Raw genomic sequence first — 20685 nt, 5'->3', positions numbered from 1 at the left:
GGTATTGGAGGAAACCTATAGGCGTTTAGATCCAATAGTTTTAGATTATTGGTTTTGCTGGCTATCATAGCAGCCTTTGATACCTTTGAACACAGAATTTTCAGGCTGAGAAAGGTGGGGGATAAAGGGGTCAGTATTAGCATGGCTTACTTTCTTGAGGGAAAGTATTTCCTTGAGGGAAAGGGCTTTAAGGTTTGGGATTAAATAGAGGAGTTGCAGGTGTTGGAGAATTGAGTGTCTCCAGGGTCTCCCCTTTCTCCAATTTTATTTGTTTACAAGGCCCTTAGTATGGATGATTAGATCCTTTGGCTTTAATTCATTCTTATATGTAGATGAGGTACATTGTTTGTGCCTTTTTCTGAGTCAGTGAAGAATTAAAAAAAAGGACTGAAGGGATGTATGTTTACAATTAACAGATTATTACAAAACTGTTAGAGGATGAACATAAAACCAGATTTTTTTTGTGAGCTCTATTGTGCTTTCTAAGGAGTTGGCCATGGTCTTGTTTGAAATATGATATTCCTGTGGGGATAGAGCCAAACACACGGTGTCTTGTTTTCTTCATCTCTTATGGTAATCCCAAATTTAGTGATGCAAAACACATGAGTTTAAAATGAACGCTGATCTGTATCCACATGATTTCCATATATTGTCCGGAGAACTGTTTTTAGGTCACCTGGACTACTGCAATGCCATTTATCTTGGTTTACCTAAATATATGAAGAAAAAATAGAGAGAGATTAGAATACTGTAGCCAAAATGGTCACATATAAAAAAATTTGAGACATGCCTCTGCTCTGGCTGCCAGTGGAAGTAAGGATTTTATGTGTTGCCTTTAAGGCGATTCAAGGGACAGAACCTCATTTGTGTGCCGTTGCAAATCCATGTGTTGAAAAGACTATGTTCCAGCAGAAAGAGAAACCTAGCTTTGGCCCCGGTGAGGGAGTTTAGGCTAAAAAAGGTTGACTTCATTTTTTTTTAAAGGCAGTCTTAGGGCTCTAGAATAAATTATCAGAGGACCTGAAAAACCTTCAGGATTATTTGCGTTTTATGAAGCTGTTAAAGACTAGGGACCCTTTTACTAAAGCTCAGCGTGCCATGTGACAGCACAGGTAAAGCTTTATTAAAAGGATCCCCTCTTTTTTTTTTTTTTTTTTGCTGTTTTTAATAGCAGAAGAGGTTGTAGTGATTGAGTGTGTAATTCACTCTGTTCAGTTTTGGGAGCAAAGTCAGTTTTTAAATTATGTGAGAGGTTATAAACTGTGGCTGTGATAGATACTTCCCTAAAGGTTTTATTTGATCTTGCTGAACTTGTCATACTTGTTTTACTCCAACACAAACATAGATCTTCTGACGTATATTAATCCCCTCCCATGCTGCAGCTCCAATATAGTCCCTGTATCACCTTTTCCACCACACTGAAAATACGTTATCCTCAATGAATTGTATCCCTGTCCTGGAGAGAGACCACACCAACTGGAATTTCAGGAGATCCATAAAGATTACTCATGAGAGATTTGTGTACATGGTAAACCTCTCTCGGGCATATTCATTGAGGTTATCCAGACTAGTGGTATGTGCCTCTAGGACTGGCTTGGGAAACACTACTCTTTTCTTGATATAAAGTCTTTTTTCTTTGATATTCAGCCATTTACCACACTGATGTCTGAATCATTTGTCATGTGGTGCAGCTTAGTGCTAGAAAACCGCCTCCCAGCAGTTAGGTCATAGTCTTTCATAAAAACAAATGCCTTCTAGGCTGCAGTTGAATTATTCCTCTGCATGAATGTTTTCCTTTGTACAGGAGGTTAAGGAGTAGCCTAGCAGTGCTTCTCAATCCAGGTCTTGAGATATACACAGCCAGTTAGGTTTTCAAGATATCTTTAATGCATATACAATACATGAGAGAGCTCTTCAAGCACTACCTCCTTTGTAAGCAAATCTATTACATAAGAACATGAAAAACCTTACTGACCTTACTGGGTCAGACCAATGGTCCATCAAGCCCAGTAGCCTGTTCTCATGGTGGCCAATCCAGGTCACTAGTACCTGGCCAGAATCCAAAGAGTAGCAACATTCCATGCTACCGATCCAGGGCAAGCAGTGGCTTCCCCCATGTCTTTCTCAATAACAGACTATGGACTTTTCCTCCAGGAACTTGTCCAAACTTTTCTTAAAACAGCTACGCTATTCACTTTTACCACATCATCTGGCAATGCGTTCCAGAGCTTAACTATTCTCTGAGTGAAAAAGAATTTCCTCCTATTGGTTTTAAAAGTTTTTCCGTGTAACTTAATCGAGTGTCCCCTAGTCTGTAATTTTTGATGAAGCGAAAAATTGATCCACTTGTACCCGTTCTACTCCACTCAGGATTTTGTAGACTTCAATCATATCTCCCCTCAGCCGTCCCTTTTCCAAGCTGAAGAGCCCTAACCATGTTAGTCTTTCCTCATATGAGAGGATTCCATCCCCTTTACCATCTTGGTCACTCTTCTTTTCTAGCAACACTGTATCTTTCTTGAGATAAGAAGACCAGAATTGAACGCAATACTCCAAATGAGGTCCCACCATGGAGCGATACAGGGGCTTTGTGATATTCTTAGTCTTGTTAACCATCCCTTTTTTAATAATTCCCAGCATCCTGTTTGCTTTTTTGGCCGCCGCCGCACATTGGGTGGAAGGTTTTATCATATTGTCTACAATGACATCCAGATCCTTTTCTTGGCCGCTAACCCCCAAGGTGGACCCCTAGCATCCGGTAACTGTGATTCAGGTTATTCTTCCCAATATGCATCACTTTACATTTGTCCACATTAAATTTCATCTGCTACTTGGACACCCAGTCTTCCAATTTCCTAAGGTCCGCCTGCAATTTTTCCACAATTTGCATGCGTTTTAACAACTTTGAACAGTTTAGTGTCATCTGCAAATTTAATCACCTCACTCATCGTTCCAATTTCCAGATAATTTATAAATAAGTCAAATAGCACCGGTCCCAGTACAGACCCCTGTGGCACTCCACTGTTTACTCTCCTCCATTGAGAAAAATGACCATTTAACCCTACCCTCTATTTTCTATCCGATAACCAATTCCTTATCCACAACTGAACTTTGCCACCTATCCCATGACTCTTTAATTTTCTCAGGAGCCTCTCTTGAGGAACTTTATCAAAAACTTTCTGAAAATCTAGATACACTATATCAACTGGCTCACCTTTATTCACATGTTTATTCACACCTTCAAAGAAGTCAAGCAAATTTGTGAGGCAAGATCTTCCTCGGCTGAACCCATGCTGATTCCGTCTCATTAAATCATGTTTGTCTATGTGTTCCACAATTTTATATTTTATATAATTGTTTCTACCATTTTGCCTGGCACCGAAGTGAGGCTTACCAGTCTGTAATTTCCCGGATCTCCCCTGGAGCCCTTTTAAAAAATTGGTGTAATATTGGCCACCCTCCAATCTTCAGGTACTACAGATGATTTTAGCAACAAGTTACAGATCACTAACAGCAGGTCAGCAATTTCATGTTTGAATTCTTTTAGTACCCTGGGATGGATACCATCCGGTCCTAGCGATTATCGCCTTTTAACTTGTCGATTTGGCTAGGCTAACCTAACCTAACCTTGAGAAGAAACCTCTGGCTGGTTTCAGCCTCTTAGTTTGAAACTGAACTCTGAGGACTTTCTTAAGAGATCAGATTCCACAGGTTACCCTCGAGGGGAGGAATGCTGGCCTAGTGCCTCTCAGTAAACCTGGTTCTAGGAGGGAGGTTGTAGATGATCTGCATTAAAGATAGTTTTCACAGCAACCTGTGCACTACTATCTAAATTACCCTTCACTTTTCTCCAGCTGATCTTAACAAGGACAATCTGCACAACCTGAAACCTGAAACACCTAACCCCCAAGCCCTCTCACCAGATCTAGAAATTCACCTTTTTCCCTACACTTGAAGAGGTACTGGGAGGATCTGCTCTGCTGAGAAAATAAAAAATACATCCATTGGAACATTTTGTCTGGTGGTAGGAAAGGTAAACTTAGGTTTTGGTGGGTTATATTTTTGTAGTTCTCTTTTTAACTCAGCAAAATCAGTCAGGCAGTAGTGTAGCCTTTAGTGTCTGTTAGAGAAGCAGGGAAGAGGACATTCTCCTGAGAGGAGAAAAGCAGAAACATATCTTTGGGTAAGTACACATTATTTTGTTCTGAGCTATTTATTATTTCTATAGCGTTGAAAAGGTGTACGCAGCTCTGTACATTTTAACAAATAGACAGTCCCTGCTCAGAATAGCTTACAATCTAATTTAGACAGGGTTGGACAGATTATGGTATAGGATATAGGTATCTGACAGCAGCGAGTGGAAGATAAGAGTTGAAAGCAGTTTCAAAAAAGTGGGCCTTTAGCTTGGATTTGAACACTGCCAGGGATGGAGCATGATGTATTGATTCAGGCAGCCTGTTCCAGGCATACGGTGCCGCAAGAAAGAAGGGACGGAGTCTGGAGTTGGATACAGATACAGATTGTATTGTATGCATATGCATCTTAGATATCCTGAAAACCTGACTGGCTGTGTGCCCTGAGGACTGGGTTGAAAAGCATGGTCTAATGGCTAACTAATGGTGGGCTGAGAACTGGGTTCTAATTCCATTACACATCTGATAGAGACTTTTAAAATACTAAAAGGAATTGATAAAATGGAGCAAGCTCATTCACCGGCAGGGGGAAAGGATGGTGAGCAAGTAACAACGTTATTCACATTGTCAAATGTGACTCGGACAAGAGGTCATGGCCTGAAGCTGAGAGGGGACACGGCCAGGATAAATGTCAGAAAGTTCTGCTTCATACAGCGAGTGGTGAACGCCTGGAACTCTCTCTCGGAAGAGATGGTGGAGGAAACCACCATTCTAGGATTTAAGGGAAAATTGGACGCACATCTTCTTGCAGGACATATTGAGGGATACGAGTGAATAAGGTATTCGTTAGGGTACACCTGGCTGAGCCTCCGCGTGTGCGGATCACCGGACTGGATGGACCCCAGGTCTGATCCAGTGCAGGCATTTCTTATGTTCTTATTCATCCACAAAAAATAACAATCCAGTCTGTGAGCCACTGGGGAAAGAGAAAGTACCTTTGAATAATAAGGATACTGTTTGGGTTCTACCATGCAGGTAGCATGACAAGCATGTAAAACAATACAATCATTGAATTGTCTCCTCTCCCAACAGAGATCTCTCTTCCACAACTAAGGACCAATATGCATGTTATAAACATTCCCCAATATATCAGTTTGCATGTCTTATTCAGTTTTCCCATCAAGGAAAAACTCCCTCAGAAGCTCCATAATAGATTGCAGGCTTACAAGATCAAGGTGTACAGGAAGCGAGAGAGCGCCTACGAGTCTATTTTTTTTGCGCAGAAGGTACAGTGAAATTTAAATTAGACTGCTCTGGCCAACAAAAACAATCTACTCTCTGAAAGTCTTAATTCTCTTCTCCGTTTCCCACATAAATAAATCAGGCAATACTTCTTTTCATTTTGTTTTATTATAAAAATCAACTTTTAATTTGTTACAGCTCAGCTTATAGAAGAAATGGAACATTTGTTTTTTTACAAGGTTATTATACACAGCTTACAAGTTCAGCACGTATATTACAAAAGAAGAGGGGAGAAATGTTCATGTGTTGAGTGGCTAGGGCTGACCAAATGTTGGCCATTATCTTATAAATACATCCTTGCAAAGCACTGTCGTACCAAGGTGGAGAAACAGACACACCAGTTGGTTTTAAGACAATGACAACAAACAATGATTAAAGCTTAAGAACAAAGAAAAAAAACAAAACAATAAAAATCTGAAAGCAGCACCAGATCCTTCACTTGTAAACGAGGATGGCTTAGCTTAAAGACCGCGATATACCCTCTCCAAAGGATGTTTCAGTCAGTGCTCTCTCTGTTCAGAGCAGTGCTTCTCAACCCTCTCCTGTAGGTACAATTCACCCAGGTGTTTTTCAAAAATTACCACCATGAATATGTATGAATTTAATCTGACCCACTGTACACAAAATTTCTCTAATGCTTATTTATTGTGAAAAGCCTAAAACCCAGTTGCTAGGTGTGCCTTCAGGAGAGGGGTTGAGAAGCACTGCTCTAGGCACATTGTGCACATTAGTGGGAAAATTTTAACAGGCATTTCTGTGGGCAAAAAGCATTTTCAATGCAGAAGTGGCCTTTTCTAAAATTACTTGGGGTTTAATCACTTAAGTTTATCTGACCTAGCCTGAGGCTTTCTGAGGGGCCGTGTTTGGAACCAGGCAGACAAAACAGGAAATGTGTTTATACCTAAGAGCACATGTATTAAGTGTACTGCACATAATTTCCTTTAAAATTGGTTTCATTTATGTGCATATCTGCTATTCAACTTAGGTGGCCGATAATCAAATTAATCTCTTGATGCGTGTTCCTCTTGTATGCACAATCAGCCAATCAACATGAAGTCACTCTTAAAATGACTCAAAGTCTATCAAATGGCTCAATAGCAATGCATAAGATGCAGATTCAAATCCCAGGGAGCAGAAGCTATGTTGAGGATACTGAAAAGGTAGAATTCATCAACTCACTGAAAAGAGAGAGTCCACAACACTGCTCCGTGGCATCTATTGGACTATTTAGGTTTCAAAAGCACTAGGTTCTTGAAGGAGCCAGTCTGTGGCTTCTGGCCAATGAATGTCAAAGGAGTATCTGGGTAAAAATAGAGAAAAACCCCTGGGTGATCGCGACTGAGGAATCACTTTAGCATAGCTCAACAAAGCCGTTTCCGTTTGAGCTGGAAGCCCAAGAGAACAAAACAGTACTGCTACATCAAAAGAGTATTTCTCCAGAAATAGTCTCTTCATAAAATGCAAACAGAAGGTTTCCTATGTGAGCCTGTCCAGTCTTACAGCTGAGCTCTGGGGTCAAATACTCCTGTTGCAGGTTCAGTTAATGTACTGAATGAGGACTCATTACAGAAAATCTTCTCATAATCTGATGGCTGCTCCTGAAAGATGACCCTGAAAGAACTGCATTATAATTACTACTACTCCTTTTTGCAAAAGACACAATATCAGAACTCCCTATTACCCTCATTCCCTTTGTCCTGGGTACGGGAAAACATTCCATGTGGCAGTAAAGCTTTATTTTTATCCATGGACTGGCTCTGCAAACCAAAACAAGTGAAAAATGCTACACTCATTCTTTCTGGCTTGTGCATACAAGAGGAATATGGTGTTTTACACCTGCTCAGTCATTGGCTCTTAAGAATTTGGCTGGCAACAGATGATTCATCTCAGCCATGTTAAACTGCAATGAACTTTGTTGAAGTATTTGTGGGATATAAATAAATGTTGTATTGTACTGATCAAGACCAATGGTCTCAAACTCAAACACTTTGCAGGACCACATTTTGGATTTGTAGGTACTTGGAGGGCCTCAGAAAAAACAGTTAATGTCTTATTAAAGAAATGACAATTTTGCATGAGGTAAAACTCTTTATAGTTTATAAATCTTTCCTTTTGGCTAAATCTTAATAATAATATTGTAACAGAATGGGATAAAGTTCCTTAGGAAATTGGGCTCTGAGTCATTTCCCCTCCCCCCCCCCACCATTTTGGCATGCTCTTCAAGGTAAAGTATGTTACAAATCCTTGAACAAGACAACTCAGTATTAACAAACCAGAAAAGATGCTTGTGTGAAAGTCTGTGATGGATAACAGAAAGGCTTTGGCAAGACCAAAATCCCAGTAAATGCCACAGCTTAGTAGGGCTCTGTTTACCAATGGTAGTGGTGGTTAAACACATTCTAGTGGTTATACATTCTGCTCCACTTCTAGAAACCAAAGCATGGGAGAAAAATAGGCATGTGAGGAACCCCCCCCCCCCCCCCACTTCTTTGTGAATGCAATGTTGGGTTTCCTTCTTCTGCTCCAATGGTACAGCTCTCTCTCCAAAGCATAAAAGAGGGGAAAACGACCCGCGAAGGAAGCAGTGGGACCGTTGGATGACCATGGAATAAAAGGAGCCAATAAGAGGACAAAGCAATTGCCGACAAACTGAACACATTTTCTGCGTCTGTATTTACCAAAGAAGATGTACCGGAAAGCTGACAGGATTGACGGTCAGTCTAGAGGAGGTGTGTAGGCAGATTGATAGGTTTAAGAGCGATAAATCCCCGGGACTGCATCCATCCGAGGGTCATCAAGGAACTGAAAGGGACCATAGCTGAACTGCTTCAACTAATAGCCAATCTGTCGATCAAATCGGGAAAGATTCCAGAAGACTGGAAGGTGGCGAATGTTACGCCGATCTTCAAGAAAGGTTCGAGGGGAGATCTGGGAAACTACAGACCTGTGAGTCTGACCTCGGCACCGGGAAAGATGGTAGAGTCACTGATAAAGGACAGAATCATTGATTACCTTGAAGGACACGGGCTGAGGACCAGTCAGTACGGTTTTAGCAAAGGCAGATCGTGTTTGACGAACTTACTGCACTTCTTTGAGGGAGTAAACAGATAGATAGACAAGGGCAATCCGGTCGACTTTGTATATCTGGATTTTCAGAAGGCGTTCAACAAGGTTCCGCATGAACGACTACTTCGGAAAATTGCAAGCCATGGAATCGAGGGCGAAATGCTCATGTGGATTAAAAACTGACTGGAGCATAGGAAACAGAGAGTGGGGGTAAATGGACAATACTCGGACTGGAAGAGCATCACCAGTGGGGTGCCGCAGGGCCCATGCTCTTTAACATCTTTATAAATGATCTGGACATAGGTACGACGAGCGAGGTGATTAAATTTGCGGACGATACAAAGTTATTCAGAGTAGTGAAGACGTAGGGGGATTGCGAATATCTGCAATGTGACATAATCAGGCTTGAGGAATGGGTATCGACATGGCAGATGAGGTTCTACGTGGATAAGTGTAAAGTGATGCATGTCGATAACAAAAATCTCATTGTACGAATACAGATGTCCGGGGCGGCACTTGGAGAGACCTCCCAGGAAAGGGACTTGGGAGTTCTGATCGACAAGTCGATGAAGCCGTCCACGCAATGTGCGGTGGCAGCAAAAAGGGCAAACAGAATGCTAGGAATGATAAAGAAGGGGATCATGAACAGATCAGAGAAGGTTATCATGCCGCTGTACCGGGCCATGGTACACCCTTACCTGGAGTACTGCATCCAGCACTGGTACATGAAGGACATGGTACTACTTGAAAGGGTCCAGAGAAGAGCAACTAGGATGGTTAAGGGGTTGGAGGAACTGCCGTACAGCGAAAGATTAGAGAAACTGGGCCTCTTCTCCCTTGAACAGAGGAGATTGAGAGGGGACATGATCGAAACATTCAAGGTACTGAAAGGGATAGACTTAGTAGATAAGGACAGGTTGTTCACCCTCTCCAAGGTAGGGAGAACGAGAGGGCACTCTCTAAAGTTAAAAGGGAATAGATTCCATACAAACGTAAGGAAAAACTTCTTCACCCAGAGTGGTGGAAAACTGGAACGCTCTTCTGGAGGTTGTTATAGGGGAAAACACCCTCCAGGGATTCAAGACAAAGTTAGACAAGTTCCTGCGGAACAAGAACCTGTACTGTTAGGGCTAGTCTCGGTTAGGGTGCTGGTCTTTGACCAGAGGGCCACCATGTGAGCGGACTGCTGGGCGTGATGGACCACTGGTCTGACCCAGAAGCGGCAATTCTTATGTGTCTGATTCTGAATGTGCTGTTGCTCACTGGCAGTATACGAGGAAAGCCAATACTTTAACTATGCCACATATGGCTGCTGATTTATGTTCCAAACAACCTGACTGAGAGGTTACAAGAATTATGTAGCACAAAGGAATCCCTGGGTTCCACATCTTTTCTACAGTAGAACTGTATGACCCACCCAATGCGAGAGAGAATCTCGGTTTAAGCCAAACCACCTCGGTGTTTTCACACAGATATTGGCACAGTAAAGTACTTAGCAAAACACCATTGTAGAGTGAGCATTTTAGACAAACAAGGCTTGCATTTTTTTAAAACTTACTAAGTGCGCGCACACACACACAGAGAACCTTGCACTGTTATGTAAACATGCAGAAGTTTGATCAGCACCTCAGTGGCCACCCACCGTTGCCTTCTCTTTATTACCTTCATATGAATGGACACAATCCCACAACATTGTCACAAATATCCACCCAGACAATAACAGGTACTTCACATGGAGAAAGGTTGCAGAATGAACAGGCCAGATAAAAAGCAGTGGGATGAGACGGGGAAACTTCTTTTAGAAGTATGGGTCAGCATGCCAAATCTAATGTCAGAACCAGGGAGCAACAGACACGTTTAAAAACTTCCTTAGACTGAAGACACGACTCGTACACAAAGAAAAAGCAGGGGGGGGGGGGGGGGGGGGTACATTAAAAAAAAAAAAAATAGTTGGGGTGCTTCCAGACTTAAGCCAGCCAGAATTTTGTGAAAATGCACTGTGGTTTGTTTTCTCTTTCAAACAGTCCTCAATAAACACAGGTTGGTTTGGGAAAGCAATGATGAAAGAGGATCCTGAAAGGCCATTGCTACAGACCTGTACTGCTGCGAGGCCAGATCATAGCTGGTACCTGGCAAACAGTCTGCTTTCTATTGCTGCCTTATGTGATCTTCAGAACAGGATTAAACAACTGGATTGGTAAACATAGAAAACAGATGGTTAAAGACATTATGAAATTCAATGCTCAGCATGGTGAATTTTGCACACAGTATCCAGGCTAACACCTTACAGGTGAAGGTATGTAGAGATAATACACAGAAAATGGGCTACAGGGACATAGCGCAAATTAAAAAAAAAAAAAAAAAAGAGGTTGGGGGGGGGTCCTGTCACTATTGTTCAATTCCTCTTACAGATTGTCTCTGACCTGATATTTAAACTGTGTTCTCCTACCAAAAGAAATTATATAGATATATAAAATGGATTTGTATACACTGATTATAACCATACACAATGTACCGCAAGGATATGAGATTCATTTACATTATAAACTAGTACAGGGTTAAAAATTATAGCTTATAAATAGGTTATCTACATTATGTGGTATAAAAATACTTAAAATAATTTTTATGGACATTGACTTAAAATTAATAAGTGAACTAAATTACTCTGGCTTGGCTGTATGACTGATTAAAATAAGCTTTTTACATTCCATAATACCAGTTCTGCCAAAATACATAACCGACTCCAGCTTCTGAAATTAAGAAATAAGACAGCCCTGCACCAGCTGAGGAGGCAACTGAACTCTAGCCCATCTATATATGTACTAACTGTGCAATGAATCAAAATTAAACATTTTGGATTGGCATATATAGACTATTAAAGTGAAAGGTTTTTTAAAAAACTCTCGGGCAGGTTCTGACTGCACTTGTTCAATTCCAGTGGCTACACGACCTCAGGTGACTTCTGCAAGGTCAGTGAGAAGCTAGAATAAAAAAAACAACAAAAAAAGTATCTAGGTGGTATGTGTTCACAGCTGAAATCAGAGTATTTCTGTTGGGGGTGGGGGGGGGGGGGGAGAAAAGAAATCAAAGCCATCAGTCTCTGTGCTGCTCACCTCCGCTAGCTGCTGGTCCATGTGAACTGATGGTGAGGCTATTTCCCAGATACTAGGATTGTATCATTTGTTGGTCGTGGAATGCTTTGGGAGGCTGGAATTTTGGTACTGAAAAACCTTACATTAATGTGAATTGCCACCGTCCTTCCATTTTTCATGTGCTTGCTTCACCAAATTAAGGCATATTTTTGTGCTCTCTTTTCAAAAATAAACATTTTGTACAAATTTTTTTGTTGGGGGGAAGGGGAAGATTTATACACATTTTTATGGCACAAGCAGCAGGTGCAGTTAGGAAAATATATAAATATCCATTTTTCTATACAAATCTCCACAGTATTCATTGCCTAATTTGTTTTATAATTTGAAACTGTACACGACTCTCTGTTACCCATCCAAGTCCTTTCCTCTTCTTGGACAGAAACACTTATTTACAGTTGTGCACGGAGGCAGTTTAAGGACAGGGGCTCAGGAGGAGTCTGTACATGGAGAGGGCGGAGGCGGATAGAGGTGATGGGAGTAGCTGCGCTCTGTATAGGGGGATGGTGGGCAGCTTTCACAGTTCTCCTCTGCAGACAAATACTGGCTACGTGGGGTGGGTGGAGGGGGCACAGGTTCAGAGTCATAATTCAGGTCACTGGTATAACCCTTGGCTGTTGCTATTGTGACCCTCCTGCTCGGTGTGTAGTCACTGTCGCAAATATCAGTGCTACAGGGTGTGGTGGGGGGTGCAAAATGTCGATAGCTGTATGGTCTGTAGCTGTGAAGGAGAATTAAAAATACAAAAGTCATAAATGTGGACAGAACTTAAATACTTGTTCCAATAAATAAACAAATAAGAAAAGATTAACTTATTATTCACAAACTAGTCTTTAAGCCCGTTACATTAACGGGTGCTAGAGTAGATGTCTGTCTGTCTGGTTTTTTTTTTTCTTTGTCCTTGGACGCTGCCTGTCTGTCTGTCATTTTTTCTGTCTATGTCTCTCCCTATGTCCTTAGTGCCTCCTTCCTATGTCCTTAGTGCCCCTAGTGCCTCCTTCCCATGTCCTTAGTACCCCTTCCTATGTCCTTAGTGCCCCCAGTACCTCCTTCCTATGTCCTTAGTGCCCCTAGTGCCTCCTTCCCATGTCCTTAATATCCCTTCCTACATCCTTAGTGCCCCCAGTACCTCCTTCCTGTGTCCATAATGCCCACAGTGCCCCAGTGCCTCCGTACTGTGTCCTTAGTGTCCCAGTGCCTCCGTACTGTGTCCTTAGTGCCCCCAGTGTCTCCTTTCTATGTAATTAGTGCCCCTAGTGCCTCCTTCCCGTGTCCTGGTTCTCAGCCTGTTTGCTCTATTGGGCTATTCTTACCTTAAGTTTAATGCTTCGAACATTAAACATTAAGCTAAAAGTAGCTACAGTTCCAAGATGAGAGAAAAATAGTGTAAACCATTTCCAGGAGCTGACAACAAACTGTGACTTATTTCTCCCTTCAGCTCCTTCAATTAGCAGCTCTGGGGCTATTCAACTGAACACACTCTTCACCTCATAAATCAAGGGGGCAGAAGATTCAAAGCTCTCCTTCTCACCCAGGCTAAAAGCTTAGTCTAGAAATCCTACATCTGGGCCTCACTTAGTTTACGAAAGTTGGCGATTCTTTCATAGAATAAGTTCATTTATAAGCAGATCCAATTATTGCATTCTTAAACAAAAGCACAGCTCAGTACTCAGGGTAGGAATGGTCTGGCCGACTCCCTTGCCGGAGTTATTTTTCAGTTTAAAGGTGCCGCGGCAGCTCCTCTAACGATCCCCGCCTGCATCGGAAGTCTTCTCTGAAGCAGGTGCGGCTCGTGACAGGAGCTGCGGCGGCACCTGTAAACTGAAAAATAACTCCGGCAAGGGAGTCGGCCAACTGGCAGTTAAATTCGGAGTTTCGATCTGGTCTGCTCCCTGCTTGCCTTGTTGTATTGTAATTTTTAGTTGAAAGACGCAGCAGCGGTTCATACCTTAAGAAGGATATAACTCTGCTGGAGAAGGTGCAGAGACGAGCCACGAAACTAGTCAAGGGTATGGAGAATTTGAGCTAGAAAGAACGCCTCAGAAAACTGGGACTATTCACCCTCGAAAAGAGAAGATTGAGAGGGGATTGGGATTTGAGACCTTTAAAATATTAAAAGGATTTGATAAAATAGATCAGGAAACAGCATTACTAACATTTTCTGAGGTGACACGCACACGGGGTCATAGCCTGAAACTGAGTGGCAGCAGGTTTAGGACAAATGTTAGGAAGTTCTGTTTCACACAGCGAGTGGTTGGAGCTTGGAATGCTCTCCCGGAGGAAGTCGTGGCAGAAACTACTATTCCAAGTTTCAAGCGCAAGTTGGATGTACACCTTCTGGCAAATTGTATTGAGGGATACGGGGAATCCCGGTCTCCAAAAAGGAGTACCTAAATGGGCCGCCGCGTGCGCGAATCGACGGACTGGATGGACCTCGGTCTGATCCGGTGAAGGCATTTCTTATGTTCTTATCCCCACATGCGTCGCAAGTCTGACGCAGGCAGGGATCGTGAGAGGAGCCACCGCCGCGTCTTTCAACTAAAAAATACAATACCGCAAGGCGAGCAGGGAGCAGGCCAGACCAAAAAACAGGAGGAAAAACAGAACCCTAAGCGCGCATGCGCACTACCTGCGGGGCCCTACATCTCACGGAAAATGGACGCACGCAGGTGGGAGTGCGCATGCACGGCTTAGGGTTTTATTATATTAGATATGTTAATTCATTGTAAAACCTTAAAATCAAACTCTTTAACCACTGACTACTCTAGAGCTGCAGGTCTGATTGGATCAATATGTCTTAGCACTTTCCAAACAGGATGTGTCTAAAACAGAGTATCTCGTAGGCGGCACAAAATCATGCAATCTAACATTACCTGTATGATCTGTGAGTGGAGGGACTGTTTGAAGAGTAACCAAACTCCATTGTGTAATGGGATCGCTCTGTAGCTGGTGATGGTGGTGGATTCAAAATCTGATAACAAAGGCAAGGTACAAAATATTAAGAATTAGTAAACAGTATCATCTACAACCAATTCAGGGAAAGGAAAGACTTGTTTGGTGAGTAAAAGTGCCACTTTTTCCTTAATTTTTTTTTTTTCTTTAAAATAAATCAAATTCACTCCTCAGTTTTGGCAAAACTGAAATCAGCCCAGCCCCGGAAGCAGCTCCTCCTCTGCCCCCCACCTCAAGCCAAAGCAGCTCCCTATTTCCTTTCCTTCCCCTTCCCACAGATCCACTCATAGCTCCCTCACAGTACCATCCTGTGATCAAGTTGGAGGCAGGAGCAGTTCCCACATATTTCTGCCCATGCCATTTCATAGTCAAAATGGCTGCCGAGACTTCCAGCGACAGTCTGATGACATCACTCTTCTCCATGCCAGCTCCAAACCCAAAATGGCTGCCGAGACCTTGAGCGGCAATCTCAGCATCCATTTTGACTTTGGAGATGGCAAGGGCCGCCTGAACTGAGTAGAGATTGTTCTTACCCGAGTTGCCACTAGAACACCAGGGTAGTATAGCACAGTTACTTACCGTAACAGGTGTTATCCAGGGACAACAGGCAGATATTCTCTACATGTGGGTGACATCATCCACGGAGCCCCGTAGTGGACAGCCTCGCAAGCAAACTTGCTTGAAGATCTTCAAAGTTTGTGAGTGCTGCACCACGCATGCGTGAGTGCCTTCCCGCCTGAGTCAGGGTGCGTGTCTCCTCAGCGTGGCCTCAGTTCAGATAGCTAGCAAAGAAGGGGAGGTGGGTGGGTTGCGAGAATATCTGCCTGATGTCCCTGGATAACATCTGTTACGGTAAGTAACTGTGCTTTATCCCAGGACAAGCAGGCAGTATATTCTCTACATGTGGGTGACCTCCAAGCTAACCAGTATGGGACGGTGGGAGAGTTGGCAATTTAAGAGAACAGATTTTGTAAAACGGACTGGCCAAAATGGCTATCACGTCTGGAAAAAGTATCCAGACAGTAATGAGAGGTGAAGGTATGAACCGAGGACCAAGTGGCGGCCTTGCAGATTTCCTCAAGAGGAGCTGATCTGAGAAAAGCTACAGACGCCGCCATCGCTCTGATCTTATGCTCTGTGACTCGACCCTGCAGAGGGAGACCAGCCTGAGCATAGCAGAAAGAGATACAAGCAGCCAACCAGTTGGAGATGGTTCGCTTAGAAACAGGACGCCCCAACCTATTTGGATCAAAAGATATGAAAAGTTGAGGAGCCGTCCGTTAAGCTTGAGAGTGCGTTGCAAGTAGAAAGTCAACGCACGCTTACAGTCCAGAGTATGAAGCGCCACTTCTCCAGGATGAGAATGAGGCTGACCGCGGCGGCGCTTCTTTTTACTTTTATTTTTTCTTTAGTTCCCAAGCGGAGAGGCTGAGGGGAGGTAAGCCGGAGAAGCAGAAGGGAGGAGGACTAAACAGGCAGGCAGACCGGGGTCGCGGCGAGAGCTAGCTCCGCCCACCCCCACCGCGTCACAGGTCGCATTGGCCCAGGCTCCCCTTTAAGAGGAAGGGAGCCAACGGCGCCCAGCCGTTCGGCGCATGGCGAAGGCGAGCGGCAAAGGCGCTCGCCTTAGCGAGAGCGCCTTTGCGAAGGAGCCTTGAGAAGGAGCCCAGGCAGCCCAGCAGCAAAACTAATTTTCTAAAAAACCTAACTTAAAAAAAAAAAAAAAAAAAAGTACTTTTCTTCTCTTCTCATTCTTCTCTCTCTCTCTACTCTTTCAGCTAGCTGCACGCCAGGCACCACTCTCAACCACCGAGGGACCATAGGAGCAAGGAGAAAGAAATGGAGGCTACAGGAACCCAGCGGAGCTACCCAGTATACTGCATTGAATATCATATGTATGACTACCTCCTCTCCGGGAGGCGGGCATACATATGCAGTCGATGTCAGGAGCTGAATAGCCTGAAGAAAGAGGTCGGGAGAGCAGGTTCGAGTACAGGAACTGGAGGGACTGTGCACCATAGAAGAACAGTGCTGGGCAACTGAGGACACCGCCAGAGAGGACCACATCACGGAACAAGTTAGAGAGCTGGAGAAATTCATCGAGGAGGCCTGCAGGATGGTGGAGGCACAGGACCACCAGCACATCAGGGGAGAACTACCGGTCGGACGACAAAATCCACCAGACACCATGGGAGTAGGACCTTGCGGAAAATCTGGACAGGCAGATGGGGAGGAGACCTAACAGAACCCAGAGGAAGGACTAGCTGACTGCGCCACTGACACAGACCTGAGACCAGAGAAGCTTCGGGACGCATGGGAGTCCAGCTCCGCCTCCCGAAACCCCCTGCAAGCCAGCCTCTTCAGTGTGACTCGGCAAGGCAGCTCCATCGATACCGGGAGCTGCCCCAACGTGGGACCCTCAGCTGCAGAAAGAGAACCTCGGGCCGCATGGGAGTCCAGCTCCGCCACCCAAGGCCTCCTGCAGTTCAACTTTTGTTTTGCTCTACTTCTTCAGGGCAGCTCCATTGATTCCGGAGCTGCCCCAACACTGCCCTACCCTTCGGCTGCAGGGATGAAGCTTCGGGACGCATGGGAGTCCAGCTCCGCCTCCCGAAACCCCCTGCAAGCCAGTCTCTCCAGCGCGACTCGGCAGGGCAGCTCCATCGATACCGGGAGCTGCCCCAACGTGGGATTGACCCTCAGCTGCAGAGAGAGAACCTCGGGCCGCGTGGGAGTCCAGCTCCGCCACCCGAGGCCTCCTGCAGCTCAACTTTTGTTTTGCTCTACTTCTTCAGGGCAGCTCCATTGATTCCAGAGCTGCCCCAACACTGCCCGACCCTCCGGCTGCAGAAACGAAGCCTTGGGACGCGTGGGAGTCCAGCTCTGCCTCCCGAGCCCTCCTGCGGCTCAAGTATTGTCTTTATTCCTGTCAAGTTTTTTCATAATTGTCAAGTTCCATCCTGACTTAGTCAACAATCCCTACTCAACCCCGGCTAAGGTTCTCCTGACTCTATCCATTGTTTAAATTTGCCAAGGATCACCAGATTCTATTCAACTGTTTACGCTCTGCTACTCAATTGATTCTACTTATCCCCAGATTTTATTCAACTGTCTATCCCCTGCTTAGGACCTCCAGATTCCTCTCAACTGTTTATGTCCTTGCCTAATTACTAAGATCCACCTGATTCTATTCAATTGTTTTAGTCCTGCCCAATCGTCCTGCTCTCCTCAATTGCAAACCTTCCGCTACTCTTGCCTCCCACCCCCCCAAAGGCCCTCCAAACCCCCACCTATGGATCCTTCTTCTCCTTATCTGCTCATCCTCCAATATCTCCTTCTGCCTGAACCCTCCCCCCCTAACTTACTGAACCCCATCACTGTCAGTCCCATCTACCCTGGTGCCAAAATCCCCACGCTTTTGCGCACCAGAAGCTACCCCTCCAAAAAAACCCCCCGAAGAATCAATCACGCCTCCCTAAAGCCCATTCCCCCTGCCAACCCTCCCAACCCCACCTCAGACTCTCTCACCCCAGTCCCATCTCTATACTGCAACGCCAGATCCGCCTGCAACAAAACCCAAATTTTGAAGGATCTTCTTGAAGATCTCAATCCCGGTTTCTTATTCATCACCGAAACTTGAATCGCAAAAGACTACTTCTTCTCTCAAAATGAACTCTGCTCTCATGGTTACCAAGGCCTCTTCTCCCCCAGAATTAACCGGAAAGGAGGTGGTCTAGCACTCCTCCATAAATCATTCTTCGACATCCAGCTTCTTGAAAAGGGTAGCCAGGCTTCCCTAGAATACATGCTAGCCTCTGTCAATGATGAGCTCCACCCGCACTCACTAGGTATCCTGCTTTTATATCGCCCACCTTCATCCCCCTGGAACAAATCCTCTGACCTCGTCCTTGAGACCATTACAAACGCCTTCCTCAGATTTCAAAGATTACTAATCATTGGGGATATTAATCTTCACTTAAACGATACCACCAACAAGGATGCATTTGATCTCATCAACTTCCTCACCTCTTTAGGCTTCCCCCCCCCAGCTCCCTCCCCAACCCATGAAAAGGGGCATGCGTTAGACATCATCAGCTTCATCGACCTCACCGAATACAAAACTTCGATCGACGACACTCACTGGGACCCCGTCCCCTGGTCCGACCACTTCCTAGGGGCTTTCTGCCTCCCCATTTTCATGTCCCACCTCGAACCCCCCCCCTCGTTCCCCCAATCCTATTACCTTCTGGAAAAAAATTGCGAGCGATTTGTTCTAGGCCGATGGATCAAAAACTGGCTGGCGGACAGGAAACAGAGGGTTGGAGTAAAGGGCCACTACTCAGATTGGAAATGGGTCACGAGCGGAGTTCCACAGGGGTCGGTGCTGGGACCACTTCTGTTCAATATATTTATTAATAACCTGGAGGCAAGAACAAAATGTGAGGTTATTAAATTTGCAGATGACACTAAACTATACAGCAGGGTCAAAACTATGGAGGACTGCGAAGACCTCCAAAAAGATCTGACAACGCTGGAAGAGTGGGCCAAAAAATGGCAAATGAGCTTCAACATAGGGAAATGCAAGGTCATGCATGTTGGGAAAAAGAACCCGATGTTCACTTACAAGATGGGGGGATCACCACTAGGGGTGAGCAACCTTGAAAGAGACCTGGGAGTGATGGTAGACACAACATTGAAGGCGTCGGCGCAGTACGCCACAGCCTCAAGGAAAGCGAACAGAATGTTGGGTATCATTAAGAAAGGTATCACGACCAGGACGAAGGAAGTCAACCTGCCTTTGTATCGTGCAATGGTGCGCCCACACCTGGAGTACTGTGTCCAGTACTGGTCGCTGTACCTCAAGAAGGACATGGCGGTACTTAAGAGAGTCCAGAGAAGAGCAACTAAGCTAATAAAGGGTATGGGGGATCTCTCATATACTGACAGACTGAAAAAGCTGGGGCTTTTCTCGCTGGAAAAGCGACGACTTAGAGGAGACATGATAGAAACCTTCAAGATCATGAAGGGCATAGAAAAAGTGGACAGGGATAGATTTTTCAAACTATGGGGAACCACAAGTACAAGGGGGCACTCAGTGAAATTGAGAGGGGAAAGGTTTAGAACAAATGCCAGGAAGTTCTTTTTCACCCAGAGGGTGGTGGATACATGGAACGTGCTACCGGAGGATGTGATAAGCAGAAGCACGCTACAGGGCTTCAAAGAAGGTCTGGACAGGTACCTGGAGGACAAAGGGATTGAGGGGTACAGATAAGAGTAGAGGTAAGGTATAGGGATAGGATTAGAGGTAAATTGTAAAATTAGAGACCACTGTTCAGGCAGTGGGCCTGATGGGCCACCGCGAGAGCGGACCGCTGGGCGAGATGGACCTCTGGTTTGCCTCAGCGGAGGCAACTTCTTATGTTCTTTTTGGGGACTAGAAAATAACGGGAGTAAAACCCCGTCTCCTGTTGGCACAAGGGAACCTCCTCAACCGCTTGGAGGCAAAGGAGAGCTTGAGCCTCCCGAAGAAGAAGGGGAAGTTGCGACCTATTGGAAGGACATCCTTTTGGAGGCAGTTCTGGTGGTACTTGCAGGAATTGAAAAGAGTACCCCTCTCGGATGACGGTGAGAACCCAGGTGTCAGATATAATCAGCTCCCACTGATGACAAGAGACTGAGACGACCTCCTATGGGCAGGAGAGAAGGCTGCTGGACGTAAGGGGGCGTTATGCTCTGACCGGGATTGTCAAAAGAACGGCGCAGGTTTAGTTGCAGCAGGGGTCTGAGGTTTTTGGGGACCCCCCTGCTGCTGCTGACGTTTTGGCGGCGAGCAGGAAAATGCCGGCATAGACTTCTGTGGATAGCGCCGAGGAAGTAGCTTGAATGGCTTAGCAGGAGGAGCCTTCGCTTTAGGCCAAACCAGGGAGGCGAAGGACCTCTCATGTTCCGAGAGGCGTTTGGTAGCCGCCTCGATAGTCATCGAATAGCTCATTGCCTAAACAAGGAAGATTCACCAGAAGATCTTGCAAGTTGGGGTCCATATCCACTATGCGCAGCCAGGCCAAGCAACGCATTGCCACCGC

At 44.9% G+C, this 20685-nt stretch overlaps 1 protein-coding gene across 2 annotated transcripts in view; it reads right to left on the bottom strand.

The window, feature by feature from the left end:
• Positions 1–11558: 11558 nt before the first annotated feature.
• Positions 11559–20685, bottom strand: part of LRP6 (LDL receptor related protein 6) — a 244652-nt gene continuing 235525 nt past the window's right edge. For both annotated transcript variants that reach the window (XM_033951962.1, XM_033951963.1), the window contains exons 22-23: positions 14524–14621; positions 11559–12371 (exon numbers count right to left, since the gene is read on the bottom strand). In XM_033951962.1, the coding sequence (XP_033807853.1) occupies positions 12080–12371; positions 14524–14621 (390 nt within the window). In that variant the 3' untranslated portion in view covers positions 11559–12079. The remainder of the gene's footprint in view (positions 12372–14523; positions 14622–20685) is intronic.

The sequence above is a fragment of the Geotrypetes seraphini genome, chromosome 7 (genome assembly GCF_902459505.1).
Source record: "Geotrypetes seraphini chromosome 7, aGeoSer1.1, whole genome shotgun sequence".
Classification (NCBI taxonomy): Eukaryota; Metazoa; Chordata; class Amphibia; order Gymnophiona; family Dermophiidae; genus Geotrypetes; species Geotrypetes seraphini.
Note: the sequence above shows the minus strand (reverse complement) of the source record. Positions and strands in the feature narration are given on the sequence as shown.